General features: G+C 40.9%; 1 protein-coding gene across 1 annotated transcript in view; it reads right to left on the bottom strand.

Annotated features, from left to right (window-relative positions):
• The window catches only part of MCF2L2 (MCF.2 cell line derived transforming sequence-like 2), a 446,256-nt gene that overhangs the window by 212,196 nt on the left and 214,348 nt on the right, over positions 1–19,712 (bottom strand). The window contains exon 15 of the mRNA XM_063442725.1: positions 11,706–11,794. Within this exon, the coding sequence (XP_063298795.1) occupies positions 11,706–11,794 (89 nt within the window). The remainder of the gene's footprint in view (positions 1–11,705; positions 11,795–19,712) is intronic.

Raw genomic sequence — 19,712 nt, forward strand, 5'->3', positions numbered from 1 at the left:
TGTGTGTCAGTGTGTGTGTGTGTGCCATTTTGTGCTAGTGTGTATCTGTGTGTCAGATACATAGACATATATACACACACACACACACACACACTGGCGCATACAAACACAGATGTACACACCGGCACATACAAACACAGATACACACACTTTGAAACATACACACCCACACCCACCTTGACACATACATACATACATACATACATACATACATACATACATACTTTGACACACAGTGTGTATCTGTGTCAGATATAGGTAAAAAGAAAAATGGAGCCTAAAGAGACTAAGTACTGGTAGATCGTGTAGAAATGGGGGATAACCCCTAAATAGTGAATTGGAAAAAAAAAGACAAAAAGAAAAAAACTACCAGTAGTATTACAGTCTAGATGATTGTCACAATAGGAGAGAAATAAATAAGACATAACTTTTAATGGGTATTGTCTAAAATGAATGATAACGTGTTATCATTCATTTTAGACAATACCCAATAAAAGTTGTCAGATATACACACACAGATGCACATACAAACACAGATGCATACACCTTGATACAGACCCATACAAACACAGATGCACACACCTTGACATATTGTGTGTATCTGACACACACACGCACATAATGGCACACAGATACACACTGTGTGTATCTGTGTGCCACTATGTGCCTGTGTGTCAGATATATATATAAATCCCCCCCCCACACACACACACACACACAGATACACATTGTGTGTCAAGGTGTGTGTTCAGTGTGTATCTGTGTGTCAGATATATATATACACACACACACACACAGATAAACACACCTTGATTCACAGACTCATACAAACACAGATACACACTGTGTCAAGGTGTGTATCTGTGTTTCAGATATATACACACACAAACTGGCACATACAAACACAGATACACCTTTATACACACAGTGTGTCAAGGTGTGTGTATCTGTGTCAGTGTATGTATCTGTGTGCCACGATGTGCCAGTGTTTGTATCTTTGTCAGATAAAAAAACGCCTGAAATCAGGGGGTGCAACCGTGAAAACCTCACACAACGAGGCTACACTAATCGGGGAACCCAGTACGCACCCGCAGATACCCAACACGTCTCCCGGAATGCCCGGGATTCAAGGCGGAAGGCTGAGGCCTACGAGAGTGAACGGGCTGGGAGGGCGTCCGCTTCCCGCTCAACACTCTGAGCCACAAGCAGGCACTAACCAAACCTGCTATTGAAGCCGGCAGCTAGAGCAGACGGACCGGAAAGACAGGCCTCTAAGATGGCAGACACAAGTGACGACCTTAACAAGGGCAATCAGCAGCAACCTGCATCACCCAAACCCAATCTCAACACGAGAGACTCCCTGGACATGATTTTTGAGAGGTTCTGAGCTAAGCTTCTGGCCCACACACGACCAGCTGCAGCCAAACCTCCCCCTGATCCAATTACAGCACAACCCAGCAGCACCGAGGGGACAGGGAAGCCTCTAATGGGCGCTACTACTAGTAAATCATCTATAATCCGCATAAAACGCCCGCCTGGACAGAGGGCAATGAGGGGACTCACCCGCAGGTACCGGCCACACAGGCGGAGGGCCGTAAGCAACACACTGAGACACAAGCCTGACACATGCAAGACCCAACGCACCCCCTCGCCGGGGACGACCCTGGACCTGGAAGGACCCCAGGCTCGTGGCCTGAAGGTACCAGCCCTCGCATTACTCCGGGGCCATGGAGGCACCGCGTCCACAAAGGGCTGCACCGCCGACCGGCTGACTACCTCTGAACACTCCTACACTCCGCAACGCTCAGGGATCGGGTGACAAGGCTGGATAGGGAATGCAGCTGCAATCTGGTGATGGAGCTCCACGCAGTGGGACTAAAATGCTAAAAATATGCATGATCTTTTCTCTACCTATTGGGACTCTATGTAACGTATTGCCACACCATACACCAGCTCCCATCACCAACACTACACAACATGTTAGCATCTTATAGTAATGAGTGTGCACTTAGCTAGAAACGCAGGCGCACTTGCTGATTTTAGAATGCTCACTATCATCTTGCACCTAGATACTCAATCTTGTCACTCAAACCTGTACACCTCACAGCAATAACCGTTATAGCATTAATCTGTTTTAATGTATTTGTTGTTACTCAGCGGTTCATGAGATATAATTTGTTAGCGCAATTTACTTCTACTATAGTCAATGCCTGTTTACGTAAAATCTATTTGCCTACCATGTAACCTAATGCTCTTTACTTAACATGTCCCAAGCGAGTACAGCTTGTTATTTCAGCCTAAGCAATCTCTATGTATGTTTAATGCTCAAAATCAGCAGACTAGATGTACCGAAGATATTACCTACAGTCATGAATCAGAGTTAGCTGTTAAACCTTTTATAGCCCGTTTAATACTTCTATGTCTACAATGTTCTGCATGCCATTACTCGTGATTTGTAACACTACTTAACTATCGTCACCTTCTTGTTTATTACGCTTGCAAAAAAAAAAAAAAGTGCTGTTAACGATTACCGCGACAGTGTATAATTTGTATTATTACACAGGCATGTATCTGCTGTCGTGGAAAAACAAGCATGTTTGTGAAATTTAAAGCACTGCAAAAATAAAGAATTTAAAAAAAAAAAAAAACTGGACATACCCCATTTGAAATACCTTGGGTTGTCTACTATTGCAAATGGTATGCCATTACGGGGGTAATCTTCATTCCTTGGCTACCATATGGACTCAAAGGCAACGTAACCAATCTGTCGAATTTCAATGTGATAAAACTGAAATGCAAGCCTTATATTGGACTCTGTAACTTTTGAAAACACCATAAAACCTGTACATGAGGGGTACTGTTATACTCTGGAGACTTTGCTTAACACAAATATTAGTGTTTCAAAATAGTAAAACGTATCACAACAATTATATCGCCCGTGTAAGTGCCATTTGTGTGTGAAAGATGCACTGACTATATCATCGTTGTAATAAATTTTACTGTTTCGAAACTAATATTTGTGTTCAGCTAAGTCTTCCGAGTAAAACAGTACCCCCCATGTACAGGTTTTATGGTGTATTGGAAAGTTACAGGGTTAAATATAGTGCTAGCAAAAATTATTCCATAAATATATATATATATAAAATTATATATATATATATATATATATATATATATATATTTTATACGAAGAAAATGAAAAGAATTAACCTAGGGCCAAAATTTAGATATCACAAGGTAGAGGGCACAAGAAGGGGGGTAACCCCTAAATAGTGAATATCATAGAGAATAAACAAAAAAAGAAAAAAAATGCCATTCTACCTGTGTATGATTTACTGAGAAGATTGTAGGCTTAAAAAGTAACTTTTAATAAATAAATCTAAAATAAAAATATATTAAAGAAAAATCATATGAACAACAGGAGTGGGTGGAGACTATACAGTGAGTAAAACTGACTACTTATACAAGCTGTAAAAGTGTATACATAACACTAATGCTGAAGCAATACTGTTTTGCTACAATATAACATCAGTGTATTCCCAAGTAATAGAAGTGATACTATATTATATATCACTAATAGCTGTAACAAGAGGGGGGAGATAAGACGACTGCTAAACCAGTGCTGTCAATAGTTAAAAGATTTATGGATAAGTAAATCCCTACATGATAGTACAACTAACTACATGGGTAAGCTCAACATACAATAATTGATAATGTTCTATGGTGCTTAACCTCTGAAAGATCCAAGATAATGGTTCAGCTAAGACAGATTTCTGACAGACAGCGATTAGCCAGTTAAATATCACAAAAGCTGCCTAGATCATAGCAGCGTATTGATAATAAATTAAGGTTGCTGTCAAGCAATTAAAATTAAGTAAAGTGTAAAATAAGGGGTTGCTGACCTGGCTCCGTTTTTTCTCCAAGATACCTAGCAGTATATTCTAGTGTAACAATGGCTGCCTGCACTGAGTTATCTTATGCTTTACCACAGTGGAGCACAAAGTAGTAGCTCACCTGTGAAGGACTTCTGACAGGCAGCAGTTAACCGGTTAAAAGTCACACAAGTTGCCTAAGTGCTAGCTGCATCTAAATAGAAGGTCAAAGTATAAAGAGAGGGTTATTCAAATGACATGTAATGAAATTGAACAACTCCCTCCTGACAAACCTATACAAATTAATAATCTATCACATGAAGAGACACGTGCTTTAAAAGAATTGAGATCAAACCCCAACCTCGTAATTAAACAATCTGACAAAGGAGGTAATATTGTACTAATGGCAAAAGAAAAATACATTGAAATGTGTATGGTCCACCTTTTTGACACCTCATGCTATGAGAAGCTTCCAAATGACCCTACTGCTTCATACCTGAAAACTCTAGAGTTACTACTTACTGAAGCAAGAGATAGTGAGATAATCTCTCAAGATGAGTTCAAGTTTATTTGTCCAAATAACACACCTATGGTAGCGACTTTTTATTGCTTACCTAAAATTCACAAAAACAAAAATAATCCACCAGGAAGACCAATAATTTCGGGTAATAACTCACTCACTGAACAAGCGAGCAAATTCATGGAGAAAATACTCCACCCATTTGTAAGTGATCTCCCATCTTATATTAAGGACACTAAACAGACATTACTCACTCTTGAGAATCTCACTGTCCCCCCCATACACTCTTCTAGCCAGCATGGATGTAGTCTCTTTATACAATAACATCCCTCACAAAGTAGGCCTTGAAGCCACCCAATATTTCTTAGAAAAATCATCCAAAATCACAGCGTCCCAAAAGGATTTCCTTATGGAACTATTGAGTTTTATACTAACTCACAATTATTTTGTGTTCAACGGTACCTACTACCTGCAAACTAGGGGCACGGCCATGGGAAGTGCTTGTGCCCCTAGTTACGCTAATCTGTATTTAGGGTGGTGGGAAGCCACAATTTTGAAAAATACGTTACAGACAGGATTTGATAAATTCATCATTAGTTGGCATCGTTACATTAATGATGTCATGATATTTTGGACTGGCTCAGTAACACAGTTCGAGGAACTAGTCTCGATACTGAACATCAACACTATTGGCCTACAATTAACTCATGTCATCAGTGAGGACTAGAATTTCTGGATTTGGTTATTAATCTATCCCAAGGGGGTGAAGTAGATACCGAACTTTACAGAAAACCTACTTCGTGCAACAATTTCTTACATTGGAACAGCCATCACCCTTACAAACTCAAGGCAGGTATTCCCTACGGGCAATACCTGAGGGCAAAAAGAAACTGCTCGAAAGAAGAAACCTTTATAAAAGAAGCTAAGAACCTAAGGCTTCGCTTCAAACGGCAAGGCTATCCAAACAAAATCCTTAAAAAGGCATTCCAACAAGTCTCTAGTATGGACAGATCAACTAGTCTCAGAAATTACAAAGTGAAGGTTACTAAACCTACAATTAGATGCATAGGCACTTATGATCAACTATGGAAACCCATTCGAAAAATCTATGCAGACAATTGGCCGATACTCACCCACAACAAAGAGGTGGCCACTAATCTTTCTATATTCCCAAGTATCACAGCAAGACGAGCTAACAATCTGCGTGACCTGCTAGTTCATAGTCATCTTGAACCAAAACCACCACCTAAGACATGGCTACAAGAAACAAAGGGAATTTTTAGATGTGGGAAATGTAAGGCATGTAGGTTTATCAAACCATCAAAATCAGTCTTATGCACCAATACGAAGAAAACACCTCCGATTAATGATTTTGTTAATTGCAGCACCACAAAAGTAGTTTACATCATTACTTGTAGCTGTAAACTACAATATATAGGAAAAACCTTCCAAGAACTGAGAAGGAGAATCCTACAACATGTGAATTCCGTCTCAAACCTAAACATTTCGACTCCTGTCTCCAATCACATAAGGAACTTCCATAACTCGGATGCATCTCATCTTACGTTTCAGGTTTTAGAACGTATCCACCTGAACACTAGAAAGGGTAATTTTAATCTCACCCTATTAAGGAAAGAATCCAGATGGATACATTAATGTAAGACCTTATCCCCCTTGGGACTAAATGAAGAATTTAATTTTACCCCCTTCATTCACAAATAAATGCATAATTATTCATTATCAATATTAATTTAGGTCTATTACAAACATTCTCTCTCCTAAAATCCTAAAAACTTTCATTAATGTTACATTGTAGTCAACAAGTTTAGGAATCCACTAATATATCTGCACTAATCAGTAAATAGTTTAGCAGATAAACGTTGCTATGTTCGTTCAACTAACTATGTCACTATTGTTAATCACATATAAGTTAAAATAATGACATTACTGTCATTTTGATAATCACTGTTACTTACACTTTTCCACCTTTTTTTTTTTATAATCAATCATTTTAATATTCAGTAAAAAACCATAAGATTCAGGTAAACATAGGGTTAATCAGTCAATCATTTCTTAATGGTTGAGATTCCCTCCCCAAGCTACCATTGGTCAGAATCCTGAAAATCTCCCAATCAATTAAGAGCTTAGGATTTAAATACTCCTATACTTGCCTGTATCTGGTTCCCCTCTGATGAGCTTCACTGGCGAAACGTGCACGTCAGGGGCTCTGGACACATACTGACACATTATTAGCTATAATTAATACACTTTATTTGTGAAAGTGCTAAAATATTCAACAGCACGACAGTGTAGATACAATGACCTATGTAAATGGTTTCAAGCAGCACAATATTCTTAAATGTTTACAGACTCATCACTTCACATCAAGAAATAATGTCAAGCTACATACTAGAAACACAAAGAATTAGTTGGCCTAAAAATAATAGGTAATCGTACTTGCAAACGCAGATAGAAATTTACTGATTAATTCTTACTTTGTTTTTCTTGATTACTGTGATTGAAAATATACCCACAAATGCAGTGTTTGTGGGATATTTTACACTTTCAGTGGACATTTATATTGGGTGTGATATATATTTTTTTTAATTCTTTATTTTTGTAGTGCGTATGTTTGTTACAGGTATACACATGGTACCCCAACGGCATACCATATGTAGGTTATGATACATTAGTTACGTCAGGGTGTCGATAAGCAATGCACTTTTTTTTTTTGTACAGACATTAATGAACACATTACAGGAGTCAAGATTATATAATCACGCTTGCTGTATAGATCTAAGCTAGGCTGTATATATCTAAGCTAAGCAGTCGACTTCAATTAGCTAAGGAGAGACAACCTAGATATGTGCATATACAGGGTGAGTCGAGCATTTAAATAGTTAAGTCAGATATGGCGAGTCTGACACAGGTTATGCTATTTTAGCTGGGTCACATCCTAATAGGAAAGCTCGGCATAAGTGGTAGTCCCAAATAAAGGTCAGTTGCTTGGTTTTGCTAGGTATATGCTAACTTCAATATTCAAGCAGATCTGGCTAGTTCAGCGTTAGTAGTGCTGGTCGGGTAGGTTAAGCTATGAACAGGTTATGACATTTTTGAAACATGTGAGCACAGGTGTGCTGCCAAACTTCGTTAAATCGTCTACATGACTAACTAAATAACACATCCAGGTAGTTAACAAGTTAACATTACTATCTATGGTATGGGGTATCGATTATAAACCATAGGCTGGATCGATACTGGTAGAGTTTACTTGAGGTTTGTCTCAGATCAGTCCATGTACCAGGCAGCAGGAGAGGCGCCGAGGGAGTCAGAGTTCTTCAGCCAATACCCCTTACAGGCCATCGAGGACAGTTCATTTTATGGTCGGGTGAGGCCAGTGCCATCGGGTCTGCCGGTGGTGCTGCTGAGTGCTGGTCGCATGCGTCCCAGGAGTGTAGTCTGTGAGGCTGGTCAGTACCTTGAGGGTTACCTCTATGCTGAGTTGGTGTTGTTTGCTCTGCTGGGTGGGAGGTTGGGCGGGTGGGTCGCCGGGTCCTGCTTTGGGGCTTGAGGTCGCGGGCGTTGCTGTGTGTGGGCCCCATTTCTGTTTCCCGCCTTGCTGAGCGGTGTTCCTTCCTTCTGGAGGCTGCTCGTGGGTTACAAGGTGGGTTAACCGGCAGATGGCGCCGGGTGGCCGGGCGTATCCACGCCTTTACTTCCTTCATCGCTAGTTTGTAGCTTTGCCTCTGGGTTTTGAACTTCGCCCGGAGGTAGGTGCTTAGCCGGGTCACAAACTCCATTGCGTGCTTAGGTGGCTGAATGGGTAGTCGCTTAGTAGTAGCTTGCTCTTGTGCCGCCATCTTGGCCGAGCTTGGTTTATCTTGCTTTGTCTCTCGCTTGGGGCCCTCGCCATGCGGTATCATGAGGGGAAGCGAGTTGCCGGGTCTGGAGCATCCAGAACCCAGGCTTGAGTGGGCAATTGAAGGTCGATGGGCAGTGTGTGTCAGCGTGGTAGGGACCGAGATTACCCCCGCCGGTCCATAGGGGGGTGAACGGGAACTCATATTCTGCCATGCCGTACTTGTGGGCGGCGGGAGAGCGGCCGTTTCCCCCGCCGCCGCCATGCTTGTAGACCGCAACATTAGTGGGCACTGACCCTCTGCCAAAATCCACGTTTGTGGTGTCAATTTGTAGGTCTCGGATTCCCCAGTCGAGTGGGTTCCTACTTGAGCCAGCTCACGGTCTCCGCTAGTCGAAAATCAGCAATAAGTCGGATCAGCTACGGGAGCAGCAGCGACATGCGTCAGCTCCCTTCTGCGGCCAGGCCCCGCCCCCCTACTGACACATTATTGGTGTCGGCACCTAACTCTCTGCTTATCAATTGCTAAATTACCGACATCAAGTTCTTTCATGTCCAGCATCTCAGGAGTGCATATTGGAGACTCTTAACACTAATTTTATGTGCTCTGTACATACTTTATTTCTCTTTCTTTTTCCTTTAGTATGTTTATGGGGGGAGATTGATAAGACCAGGCATTTTATTAAGGGGTGCCCTCGAAGGCACAAGACTCAGGAATCTTTATTCTATATGCCTTCCTCTGTCACTGTCTGTATATTTTCTACTACCTAGGCCACCTGTTCAAAACTGTTTGCAAACCCTCTCTTTATACTTTGACCTACTATTTAGATGCAGCTAGCACTTAGGCAACTTGTGTGACTTTTAACCGGTTAACTGCTGCCTGTCAGAAGTCCTTCACAGGTGAGCTACTACTTTGTGCTCCACTGTGGTAAAGCATAAGATAACTCAGTGCAGGCAGCCGTTGTTACACTAGAATATACTGCTAGGTATCTTGGAGAAAAAACGGAGCCAGGTCAGCAACCCCTTATTTTACACTTTACTGCTTGACAGCAACCTTAATTTATTATCAATACGCTGCTATGATCTAGGCAGCTTTTGTGATATTTAACTAGATAATCGCCGTCTGTCAGAAATCTGTCTTAGCTGAACCATTATCTTGGATCTTTCAGAGGTTAAGCACCATAGAACATTATCAATTATTGTATGTTGAGCTTACCCATGTCGTTAGTTGTACTATCATGTAGGGATTTACTTATCCATAAATCTTTTAACTATTGACAGCACTGGTTTAGCAGTCGTCTTATCTCCCCCCTCTTGTTACAGCTATTAGTGATATATAATATAGTATCACTTCTATTACTTGGGAATACACTGATGTTATATTGTAGCAAAACAGTATTGCTTCAGCATTAGTGTTATGTATACACTTTTACAGCTTGTATAAGTAGTCAGTTTTACTCACTGTATAGTCTCCACCCACTCCTGTTGTTCATATGATTTTTCTTTAATATATTTTTATTTTAGATTTATTTTTTAAAAGTTATTTTTTAAGCCTATAATCTTCTCAGTAAATCATACACAGGTAGAATGGCATTTTTTTCTTTATATATATATGTATGTATGTATGTATGTATGTATGAGTGTGTATGTATATTATAAAGAAATAAAGACCTTTTACTCCAACTTACTTTTTAAATGACCCGGTGCTCGATTGCACTAAATAGATACAGCCAAAAAAGGAATCAGCACTCCCAGGATTTATTCAAAGAACGAAAACTTTTTTTTTTTCTAAATGTCGACGTTTCAGTTCCACTAGGGAACTTTCATCAGGACACACTATTCATCAGGTATTCTGTCCTGATGAAAGTTCCCTAGTGGAACTGAAACGTCGACCTTTGGAATAAAGAAAAGTTTTTGTTCTTTGAATAAATCGAGAGAGAGAGAGTCAAAATACAGTTAGAACGAAATTACACATACATATTTTTTTTTTTTTTATATATATATATATATATATATATATATATATATATATATAAAAATTCTACGTGTATTTTGATATTAATATATGCATGTATGTGTACATATATATATATTTGATCATAGTATATATTGTTTTATTTAAACTGTGTTTTAACTTTTTTAAACTTTTTTAAGGCAGCAGAGGGACTACCTATAATTACAGGCATTGCTGTGGACGGCTATGTGCGTCCATGTGATTGTGAGGCAGCAGGGGGACTCCCTGGGATGCCAGGTGAGTCCACTCCACCGCGATCGCAGGTAAGTATATAGGACAGCGGTGACGTGCTATGCCGCCCGCCGGCGTTTAGAGACGGGTCTCCAAGGACGGCATAGCATACGCACCGTCCTTAAGGGGTTAAAAACATTTTTGTCAGGGTATAACAGCTCTACAGCAATAATACTTGGACACACCAACAATGTGAAGCTCCTAGAAAAGTGGGACATTAGGATAAGCAAGAGGGATTTAGGTCCAAAATAGGGACTGTCCCTCCAAAATATGGACAATTGGGAAGTATGTCCTTAACAAGTCAGGAAGTCAGAACTTTCATCTTTTGGGTGAGAGAAAATATATCTGCTTATCTTTTTCTTAACCGTAGATCTCGTGAAGCCATGAAGCCAGTTCTAGTAAGACATCCAGCTGCCTTTAGATTAAAAAAAAATTATAATAAAAAAAACAAAAAAAACTTAAAGTAAACTAACATGACATCAATCCAATGTATGACACCACCTACTTAATCTGGACTACTAAAGGTGGTAAACCTCTTTATATGGGTGTGTGAGAAGAATGTGTTCTTCCCGTGCTTGAATGTATACTATACAATAAATAAAATAAGCTAAAAACAAACACACACACAATGCATTAAAAAAACACACACTGCATCCACTATACACACACAATGCTTAATGGGTGTGGGAGAATTTTTGGGGAAAAGAAGGGCAGCATTTCATCCTTGGAACCAGTTCACACAATGTCTTCAGCTGGCCCTGATTCAATGATCCCAACTGGTTCCTCTTCTGCAACTGTCACTCGTCTAATACTATCCTTACCTTTTGTGTCATTTTACCCCACTCCCTCTAGCATGTAAGCTCATTGAGCAGGGCCCTCAACCCCTCTGTTCCTGTGTGTCCAACTTGTCTGGTTACAACTACATGTCTGTTCGTCCACCCATTGTAAAGCGCTGCGGAATTTGACGGCGCTCTATAAATATAATAATAATAACAACAAAAGTGATTTTACTCTTGATGATCTCAGCCAATCCAATGCTTTCCGATAGTAAAGCATTGGATGGCTATTTTTGTGTGTATTTTCCAGATCCTTGCTCTTTTTATACTTCCAGTATGCAATCCTTTTATTTAACCTGTGATTGCATTTTTGCCTCTCCGTATATGACATTATTAAAATGATATCACATTTTTCAAATTTCATTTATTTTACCTTTTTCTTGAAGAAAGGTTTTCCTCACTCTCACTCATCGCCAATGTACGGCTCGTACCTCCTTGACTGGCTTCATGCATCACTTCAATCTACAATTAAAACATATAAAAACAAAAGTAAAATCAAGAGAGAGAGTAAGCGCTTAATAACAAATGAGGCAGCAACCCTTTAAGGGAATCCCTCAAAGAGCCTTCAAATACAACAAGAATAAAAACAAAGATAAAGGCTGTGCCAAAATAGACCAATAAAATATGGGGGTAATCCAAATCCAAAGTCTTAGCTGAACAGATCTTCCTTAGATCAAATAGTCTGTAAAGTGCTTGGTGAGGAACAATGTCCTCGCTGTCCTTCCCCAGGTGGATCCAATCGTATGAAAAGATAAAACAAATAGAAAACCAAAGGGTGTGGTAAGTCCAATAGGATACAACAAATGATAAAAGAAGATGGTAATGCACTCACATGTATTAGAGCTATAGCTAGCTCTAGTGTGGAAAGCGTATGGCAGTATGATCCCTGCTTATGGGATATAGTGCAGGCTTCTTCCTCCAAAGGTATGTTCAACACTCAGAGAATAATAAAAAGCGACGACCAATAGTGCTCTCTGGGTAAAACAGTAGTAAATAAAATGTATAAAAAGGTACAATAGTCACGTGACCGCATAAAACTATTAAAACCTACCGGATATACTCGAGTATAAGCCGAGTTTTTCAGCACATTTTTTGTGCTGAAAAACACCAACTCGGCTTATACTCGAGTCAATGTCTGTATTATGGCAATTTACATTGCCATAATACAGACTGGGAGCTGGCAGCGAGCGCTTACCTCTCCTGCAGCTCCTGTCAGCTCCCTTCTCCTCCGCGCCGGTCCGTTCAGCACCTCTGTCAGCTCCCAGTGTAAATCTCGCGAGAGCCGCGGGGTCATAGGGCGGCTCTCGCGAGACTTACAGTGTAAGCTGACAGAGGAGCTGCACGGACCGGCACAGAGGAGAAGGGAGCTGACAGGAGCTGCAGGAGAGGTAAGTGCTCTCTGACAGCCCCCCTCCCCCCGCCACTGAACTGCCAATGCCACTGGACCACCAGGGAGTGAGAGCCCCCCTCCCTGCCATGTATCAAGCAGGGAGGGGGGACGGAAAAAAATAATAATAATAAAATATTAAAAATAATAATATTAAAAAAGAAATAAAAAATAATAATAATACCAAATTAATATAACAAAAAAAATTACAATTATTATAATAAAAATGCCCACCCCCCACCAAGGCTCTGCATCACACACACACACACGGCACTCATACACACACACACTGCACTCCTATAAACACACTGCACTCATACACACACTGCATTCACACACACACTGCACTCATACACACACATGCACACACACTGCATTCACACACTGCATTCATACACACACTGCACTCATACACATACACACTGCATTCACACACACTGCATTCACACACACTGCATTCATACACACACACTGCACTCATACATACACACACACTGCACTCATACACACACACTGCATTCATTATATACACACACTGTAAATAAAAATTAAATTAATATAATTTTTTTAGGATCTAATTTTATTTAGAAATTTACCAGTAGCTGCTGCATTACCCACCCTAGTCTTATACTCGAGTCAATATGTTTTCCCAGTTTTTTGGGGTAAAATTAGGGGCCTCGGCTTATATTCGGGTCGGCTTATACTTGAGTATATACGGTAGTCAGATAACGCTCGTTTTTAATATTCAATCGCAGCATTATGTTATTTCCATTGTGTATTTGCTATAAACAATATTTAAAATGTTTAAAATATTGATTTTTTTTCCCATTAGTTACTGTATTCCTATTGACTGCCTTTGGTTTTGGCGACAATTTTAAGCAATTGTACCCCTATTTAAACTTACCTTGCCAGGCAACATGTTCTATTCCATATTGAAGAAGCCCTGTAGGCGAAACACGTTTGTGGATATTTTATACTGTGTATTTTATTCATTAAAGATTTTTTTGGTCACCTTTTATTGTGCCAATCATCTTTTAATACACTTTATATTTTTTACCTGGCATTTTATTATTCTGGACTCCTAGTAATCCTAGGTGGGGATCATACCACCAACGCTACCTTTAAGGAGCAGTTTGCCTGCTCCATTCTTGTGAGTACCTTTTTATATATTTTATTTACTACTGTTTTACCCAGAGAGCACTATTGGTCGTCTCTTTTTATTATTCTCTTTGAGGGTTGAACATACCTTTGGAGGAAGAAGCCTGCACTATATCCCAGACTTTTGTATGTGGATTACCCCCATATTTTATTACATATTTTATTGGTCTATTTTGGTGCAAAATTACAAAAGTGTATGATAACAAAATATGTAAACCATATAAGAAATGTACTTGAAAGGAACACTGTTGCATTAGAAATACAAAACCGTATTCCAAACGCTATAGTGTAACTTTTCCTAGAGTGTCCCTTTATAGCTCCCCCTCCCCCACCGGTGAATAAATGGTTAAAATAACTTAATTCTTCACAACAATAGGGGAAACCTACTGCGCATGTACGTCGAGCGCCAGGAGTGCATTAGAGTTTCCCCATATGAAAGCATTGAATCAGTGTTTTCTGACGTGGGTTTTGAAGACGCTGTACTCTCTGGAAGACAACCACTAGAGGTTGTTTTAACCCTGCAATGTAAATATTAGTTTCCAGTGTTAAGGGGTGTGGCAAAAGTACCCTTGTCACTAGTTTCCTGGTTGAAAATACGGTTGCTTTTTTTGGACTTGTATGGCCACAATTCGAACTCTTGAAGCGGCACTTCGAACTCCCAAAGCACTTCGAATTACCTAACAACTGCATAAGTTGTTCCCATAAGTTTTTTTTTAATTGTCCTATTTATAGTTAAATCCCCCTCTCATAATGTTGTAAAGCGCTACAGAATATGTTGGCGCTATATAAATGGCAATAATAATAATAATAATGAACCAGAGACCACCGTGGAGCTTGTTAACACCTATTAACAACTTGGAACGTTTCTCACCGCAGTGTTCTAATTGTTCGTCTGGGTGGCCGCAATTCCTATGGACAACCACGAGCTGGCGGCCATCTTGTTCGCATTAACGCAGGCAGCGGTGTTTGGGCATGAATCTCAACTAAAATCGGATACAGAAACTCCCGAACACCGCTAGCCTTCCATCATCGCCTGTTCAACTTACAAAGGCACTGTTCGACGAGATAATTCGTCTGGATGAAGGGAACAAGCTCCAGGGTAAGACTATTGACTCTGTTGGGTAGTTTGTTCGTTTTCAAACTACCAAACTAGACCAACCGAAAGCCCTGATTCTCTGGAACCGTTTTTGGCATGGGACCATGCCTGCGGTCGGTCAAATAAATGACTTCCATAGAATTTCTGAACTGATCTGGGTGATTTTTTGGATATGTTCGCCACCCAGATCAGGGCTATCAGGGAATGTAATATTTGTGGGGACTTTATGTGTTTTGGGGTACCCTTATTGATTTATTTATTTTTTAAAGAAATGTGGGTTTTTTTCTGCCTGGAGATTAATTGGGTTAATACAGTATCTGACTTAATTATCTCCCAGGCAGAGGGGAGGGATTGTAGGGAACAACTATACCAGTTTGTAATGCCTGCTCTTGGGATTGCTATTTGGATTCCTATATTGGCTATAATCACTAGCTCTTATAAGAGCTTCACAGCCAGGGGTCAAATCCTGGGGAAAAAATTGTGGGAACTCACCCAAGATTTCCATTCCCCCCCCCCCCCCTAAAAAAAAATGTACACTCCTATGCATATAGTGCAGTGCAGGGTGTGTATCATGAATGTAGTGTGTTTGTAGTGAATGCAGAGTATGAATAATAAATGTAGTGTATTTGTAGTGAGTGCAGAGTGTATAATGAATGCAGTGTGTTTGTAGTGAGTGTAGATTGTGTATAATGTATGTAGTGTGTTTGTAGTGAGTGCAGAGTGTGTATAATGAATGTAGTCTATTTGTAGTGAGTGCAGTGTGTATAATAAATGTAGTGTGTTTGTAGTGAGTGCAGAATGTGTATAATGAATGTAGTGTGTTTGTAGTGAGTGCAGAGTGTGTATAATGAATGTAGTGAGTGCAGTGTGTATAATGAATGTAGTGTGTGTAGTGAGTGCAGTGTGTATAATAAATGTAGTGTGTTTGTATTGAGTGCAGAATGTGTATAATGAATGTAGTGTGTGTAGTGAGTGCAGTGTGTATAATGAATGTAGTGTGTTTGTAGTGAGTGCAAAGTGTGTATAGTGAATGTAGTGTGTTTGTAGGGAGTGCAGAGTGTGTATAATGAATGTAGTGTGTTTGTAGTGAGTGTAGTGTGTATAATGAATGTAGTGTGAATAATGAATGTAGTGTGTTTGTAGTGAGTGCAGTGTGTATAATGAATGTAGTGTGTATAATGAATGTAGTGTGTTTGTAGTGAGTGCAGTGTGTATAATGAATGTAGTGTGTTTGTAGTAAGTGCAGAGTGTGTATAATGAATGTAGTGTGTTTGTAGTAAGTGCAGATTGTGTATAATGAATGCAGTGTGTGCTGGAGGAAGTGTGTGCATGTGTGTGTGTGTGTGCTGGATGCTGTGTGTGTTGGATGATGTATGTGTGTGTGTGTTGGATGCTGTGTGTGTGTGTGTGTGTTGGATGATGTGCGTGTGTGTGTAGTGGATGATGTGTGTGTGTGTTCTGGATGATGTGTGTGTGTGCTGGATGATGTGTGTGTGTGTGCTGGATGATGTGTGTATGTGCTGGATGATGTGTGTGTGTGTTCTGGATGATTGTGTGTGTGTGTGCTCTGGATGATGTGTGTGTGTGTGCGTGCTGGATGATGTGTGTGTGTGTGTGTGCATGCTGGATGATGTGTGTGTGTGTGTGTGCATGCTGGATGATGTGTGTGTGTGTGTGCGTGCTGGATGATGTGTGTGTGTGTGTGTGCTGGATGATGGGGGGGAAGCATTTTTTTTTAACTTTACGTGTCTATTTTTTTATTTTATCCCCCCCTCCCTGCTTCTTACCTTGTCAGGGAGGGGGGAGATCGTCTGGTGGTCCGGTGGAGGGATTCAGCCGCTGCACACAGAGGCCATCACACGCTGTGTTCCCTCTCCAGCTCTAACTCTCGCGAGACTCACCTGTGCGGAGCGTTTAACCCGTGGCAACGCTCTAACAGCCGCGGGTCTCGCTAGAGTTAGAGCCCGAGAGGGAACACAGTGTGTGATGGCCTCTGTGTGCAGGTAGCAGGGCAGGTCCTGCAGGATCACTAGCGGGAATGGCGTTCCTGCTTTGGAAAAAGTGCAGGAACGCCGTTCCCATGCGTTCCTGCAGGACTCGAGCCCTGTTCACAGCTATACTCTCTTGGAGGCCTTCCCACTGAAAGCAGGATCCAGGAATTTGGTCCAGGGTGGGAATGGATGGCGAGACCCCAGCCAAGCTGCGGCGGCTAGGGGGGGCTGCGGTGCTTATGGTATTCAAGGCGACTAGGAAGCAACGATTGGCGGAGGCACCCAGTCGGAGTGCCAGGCAGTCCTTCACAAGGGGACAAGGGCATTTCACCCAGACCACAACAATGAGAAGAAGCAACAACATTATTTAATTTGAATGGAGTAATTTCAGGACATAGTTGTGGTCCCCACCTTTTAGTTAAAAAACATTAAAGAACAGCACTAATTACTTTTTGCAACTCCCATGTCTCTGAACTGTCGTTCACATTTTACAAAGCCTGCACCAGACAGTAGGCATGCAGAGCCATTTCTAACGTGGTCATTCATTGGAGGCCCAAAGCAGCTGGCCTGCGTGGTGTGTGTGGCCTGCATGGAACTACCATCGCGGGCCGCACGATGAGGCCACTGGCCACTTTAAGAGCGGGACTGGGATCGGGACTCGTCACTTCCTCCCAGCATTTACCGGGCGCCGTGTGGGAGGAGAAGGAGAGGAGGCAGTCAGAGTGGGTGCTCTGACTCCCATCAGCCTGAGCCAGTCAATGGATCCCAGGGTAGTCACCCCCCTGCATCTAAAAGGTAGGAAACAGGAGGGTGACTTAAAAAATTTGCATTTTGTATGTGTGCCTGTGTATTTGTCTGTATCTGTGTGTCTCTGTATGTTATTGTTTATATCTGCATGTATGTCAGTATTTTTATCTGCATGCTTTTCAGTGAGTGCATCTGTGAATGTGGGTGTGTGTCTGTGTATCTGTTTTTGTAGGTCTGTACCTGTGTGTGTATGTCAGTGTATGCATCTCTATGTGTGTTAGTGTATTTATTTTGTCTCAGTGAAAAATGAGTGCGGCTAAGTCTATGTGTTTTTTGTGAGAGGCTGGATGGCGTGATTGTATGCTAGGAAGTGGGGGGGGGGGGGCTAGGTCCAGGGGCCCCAAGCAAATGCCTGCCCAGAGTCCAATCAGTATTAAAGGTGGCCCTGTAGGCATGCATGCACTGCTTTGTCATAGAGAAGCCCTGGATTGGTAGATCACATTGATTGCCATGATGCATTGTATTCTTTTCTATGAGAAGAATTTGATTGGACTAAAGTCCTCATGCTTGATGACTTCACAGTAGCTGCATGCAGCGACAATGAGGACTTGGTGATGGATTATGGATACATTTAACAGAGATATTCACTAAAGTGGGATTTCAAAGTGAATTTAAAAATTAAGGTGAAAATAGCCAAACTGGAAACATTCTCGAAGTCCGCTGTGCTTTCAGTTTAGCTACTCTAGACTTAAATTTGTGGGTTTAAAAAAAAAATTAAAAAAAATAAACGGATTTAATCTTTATGTGTTTATCCTTTAGCTCTAATTTTATTCAGTAGAGAAGAAATTAAACAGCCTTTCATAGTATAGATTAAAGGTCAGTAATACAAAAAAGTTCTAATTATGTATCCAGATACTGTTATATCTAATTATGGATCCCGATACAGACTGTTACCAGGGATCATACGAAATTACATTATAGACTGGGCTTCACAATTTATTGCCCACTACTGGAAGAAAGGTTTTCTCATTATTATCAGTCATATAGTCCCAACTTATTCTGCAGTGCATTATATTATTTAGTGGAATTTTAGAAACAAATGAGACAAACTACTGCAAATTTTGCCTGGAATGATGGTTGATGAGGACCCGGCTCATATGCGCTTACAGTATAGAGGACATGGTGTATAAGAACGCAATAGGCTGCATGCCTCTGTGGGCGCAGCTCAAAAATGACATCCTGCACCCCTCAACATAGAGCAATATTTCTGGCTGCCACGTAATTTGAAGACGTCTGGGATAACAATGCTTGTTACCACCAAGCCGTCACTCATTACGTATCTGGTGGCAATGGGCAAAAAAACTATTGAGCAAAAGGCATGTACTGTATGTAGCTCCACTTCCTACTTTGCATGCATTGTGCCCATGTCTACCAATCTCCCACTGGATTAAAAAAAATTGAAAAACGTTTGGAACCTGTTGAATTCGGAAGGGACGATACCATTTATGAATTTAGAAAATCAGTACCATCTACCTCTGAGGAACCACTTTACATACCTGAAGGTCAAATATATTTTACTTAACCATAAGATTCAATGGCTCGACCCTGAGGAGTACAATAGTTTTGAGACGTTATTGTTGTTTAAGAAATGTATTGCTAAACCACTGGTGATCTGCTATAGAGGATTGGTGGAAACAGCTTTCAGGTGGAAACTTACATTTATGGAACAATGTGAGAGGGACTTAAAGAGTGGAAGGATGAGGAAGGGCATTACAGCATATGCAGCACACCTTACAATGTCTTGGACCCTGTGAGACAAACTGGAAGCTGGTGATGTGGTGGTATCTTGTTCCACAGTGCTTAACAGCTGTATACACCTCGTCAGACCCCCTCTGCTGGAGGTGTGGGCAGTCTGCAGATACAGTTGTGCATGTGTTCTGGGAATGCCACCTTCTCACACAATTCTGAAGTGACAAATATTTGTTAAACTACCAATCACAC

Source organism: Pelobates fuscus, chromosome 2, assembly GCF_036172605.1.
Source record: "Pelobates fuscus isolate aPelFus1 chromosome 2, aPelFus1.pri, whole genome shotgun sequence".
Lineage (NCBI taxonomy): Eukaryota > Metazoa > Chordata > Amphibia > Anura > Pelobatidae > Pelobates > Pelobates fuscus.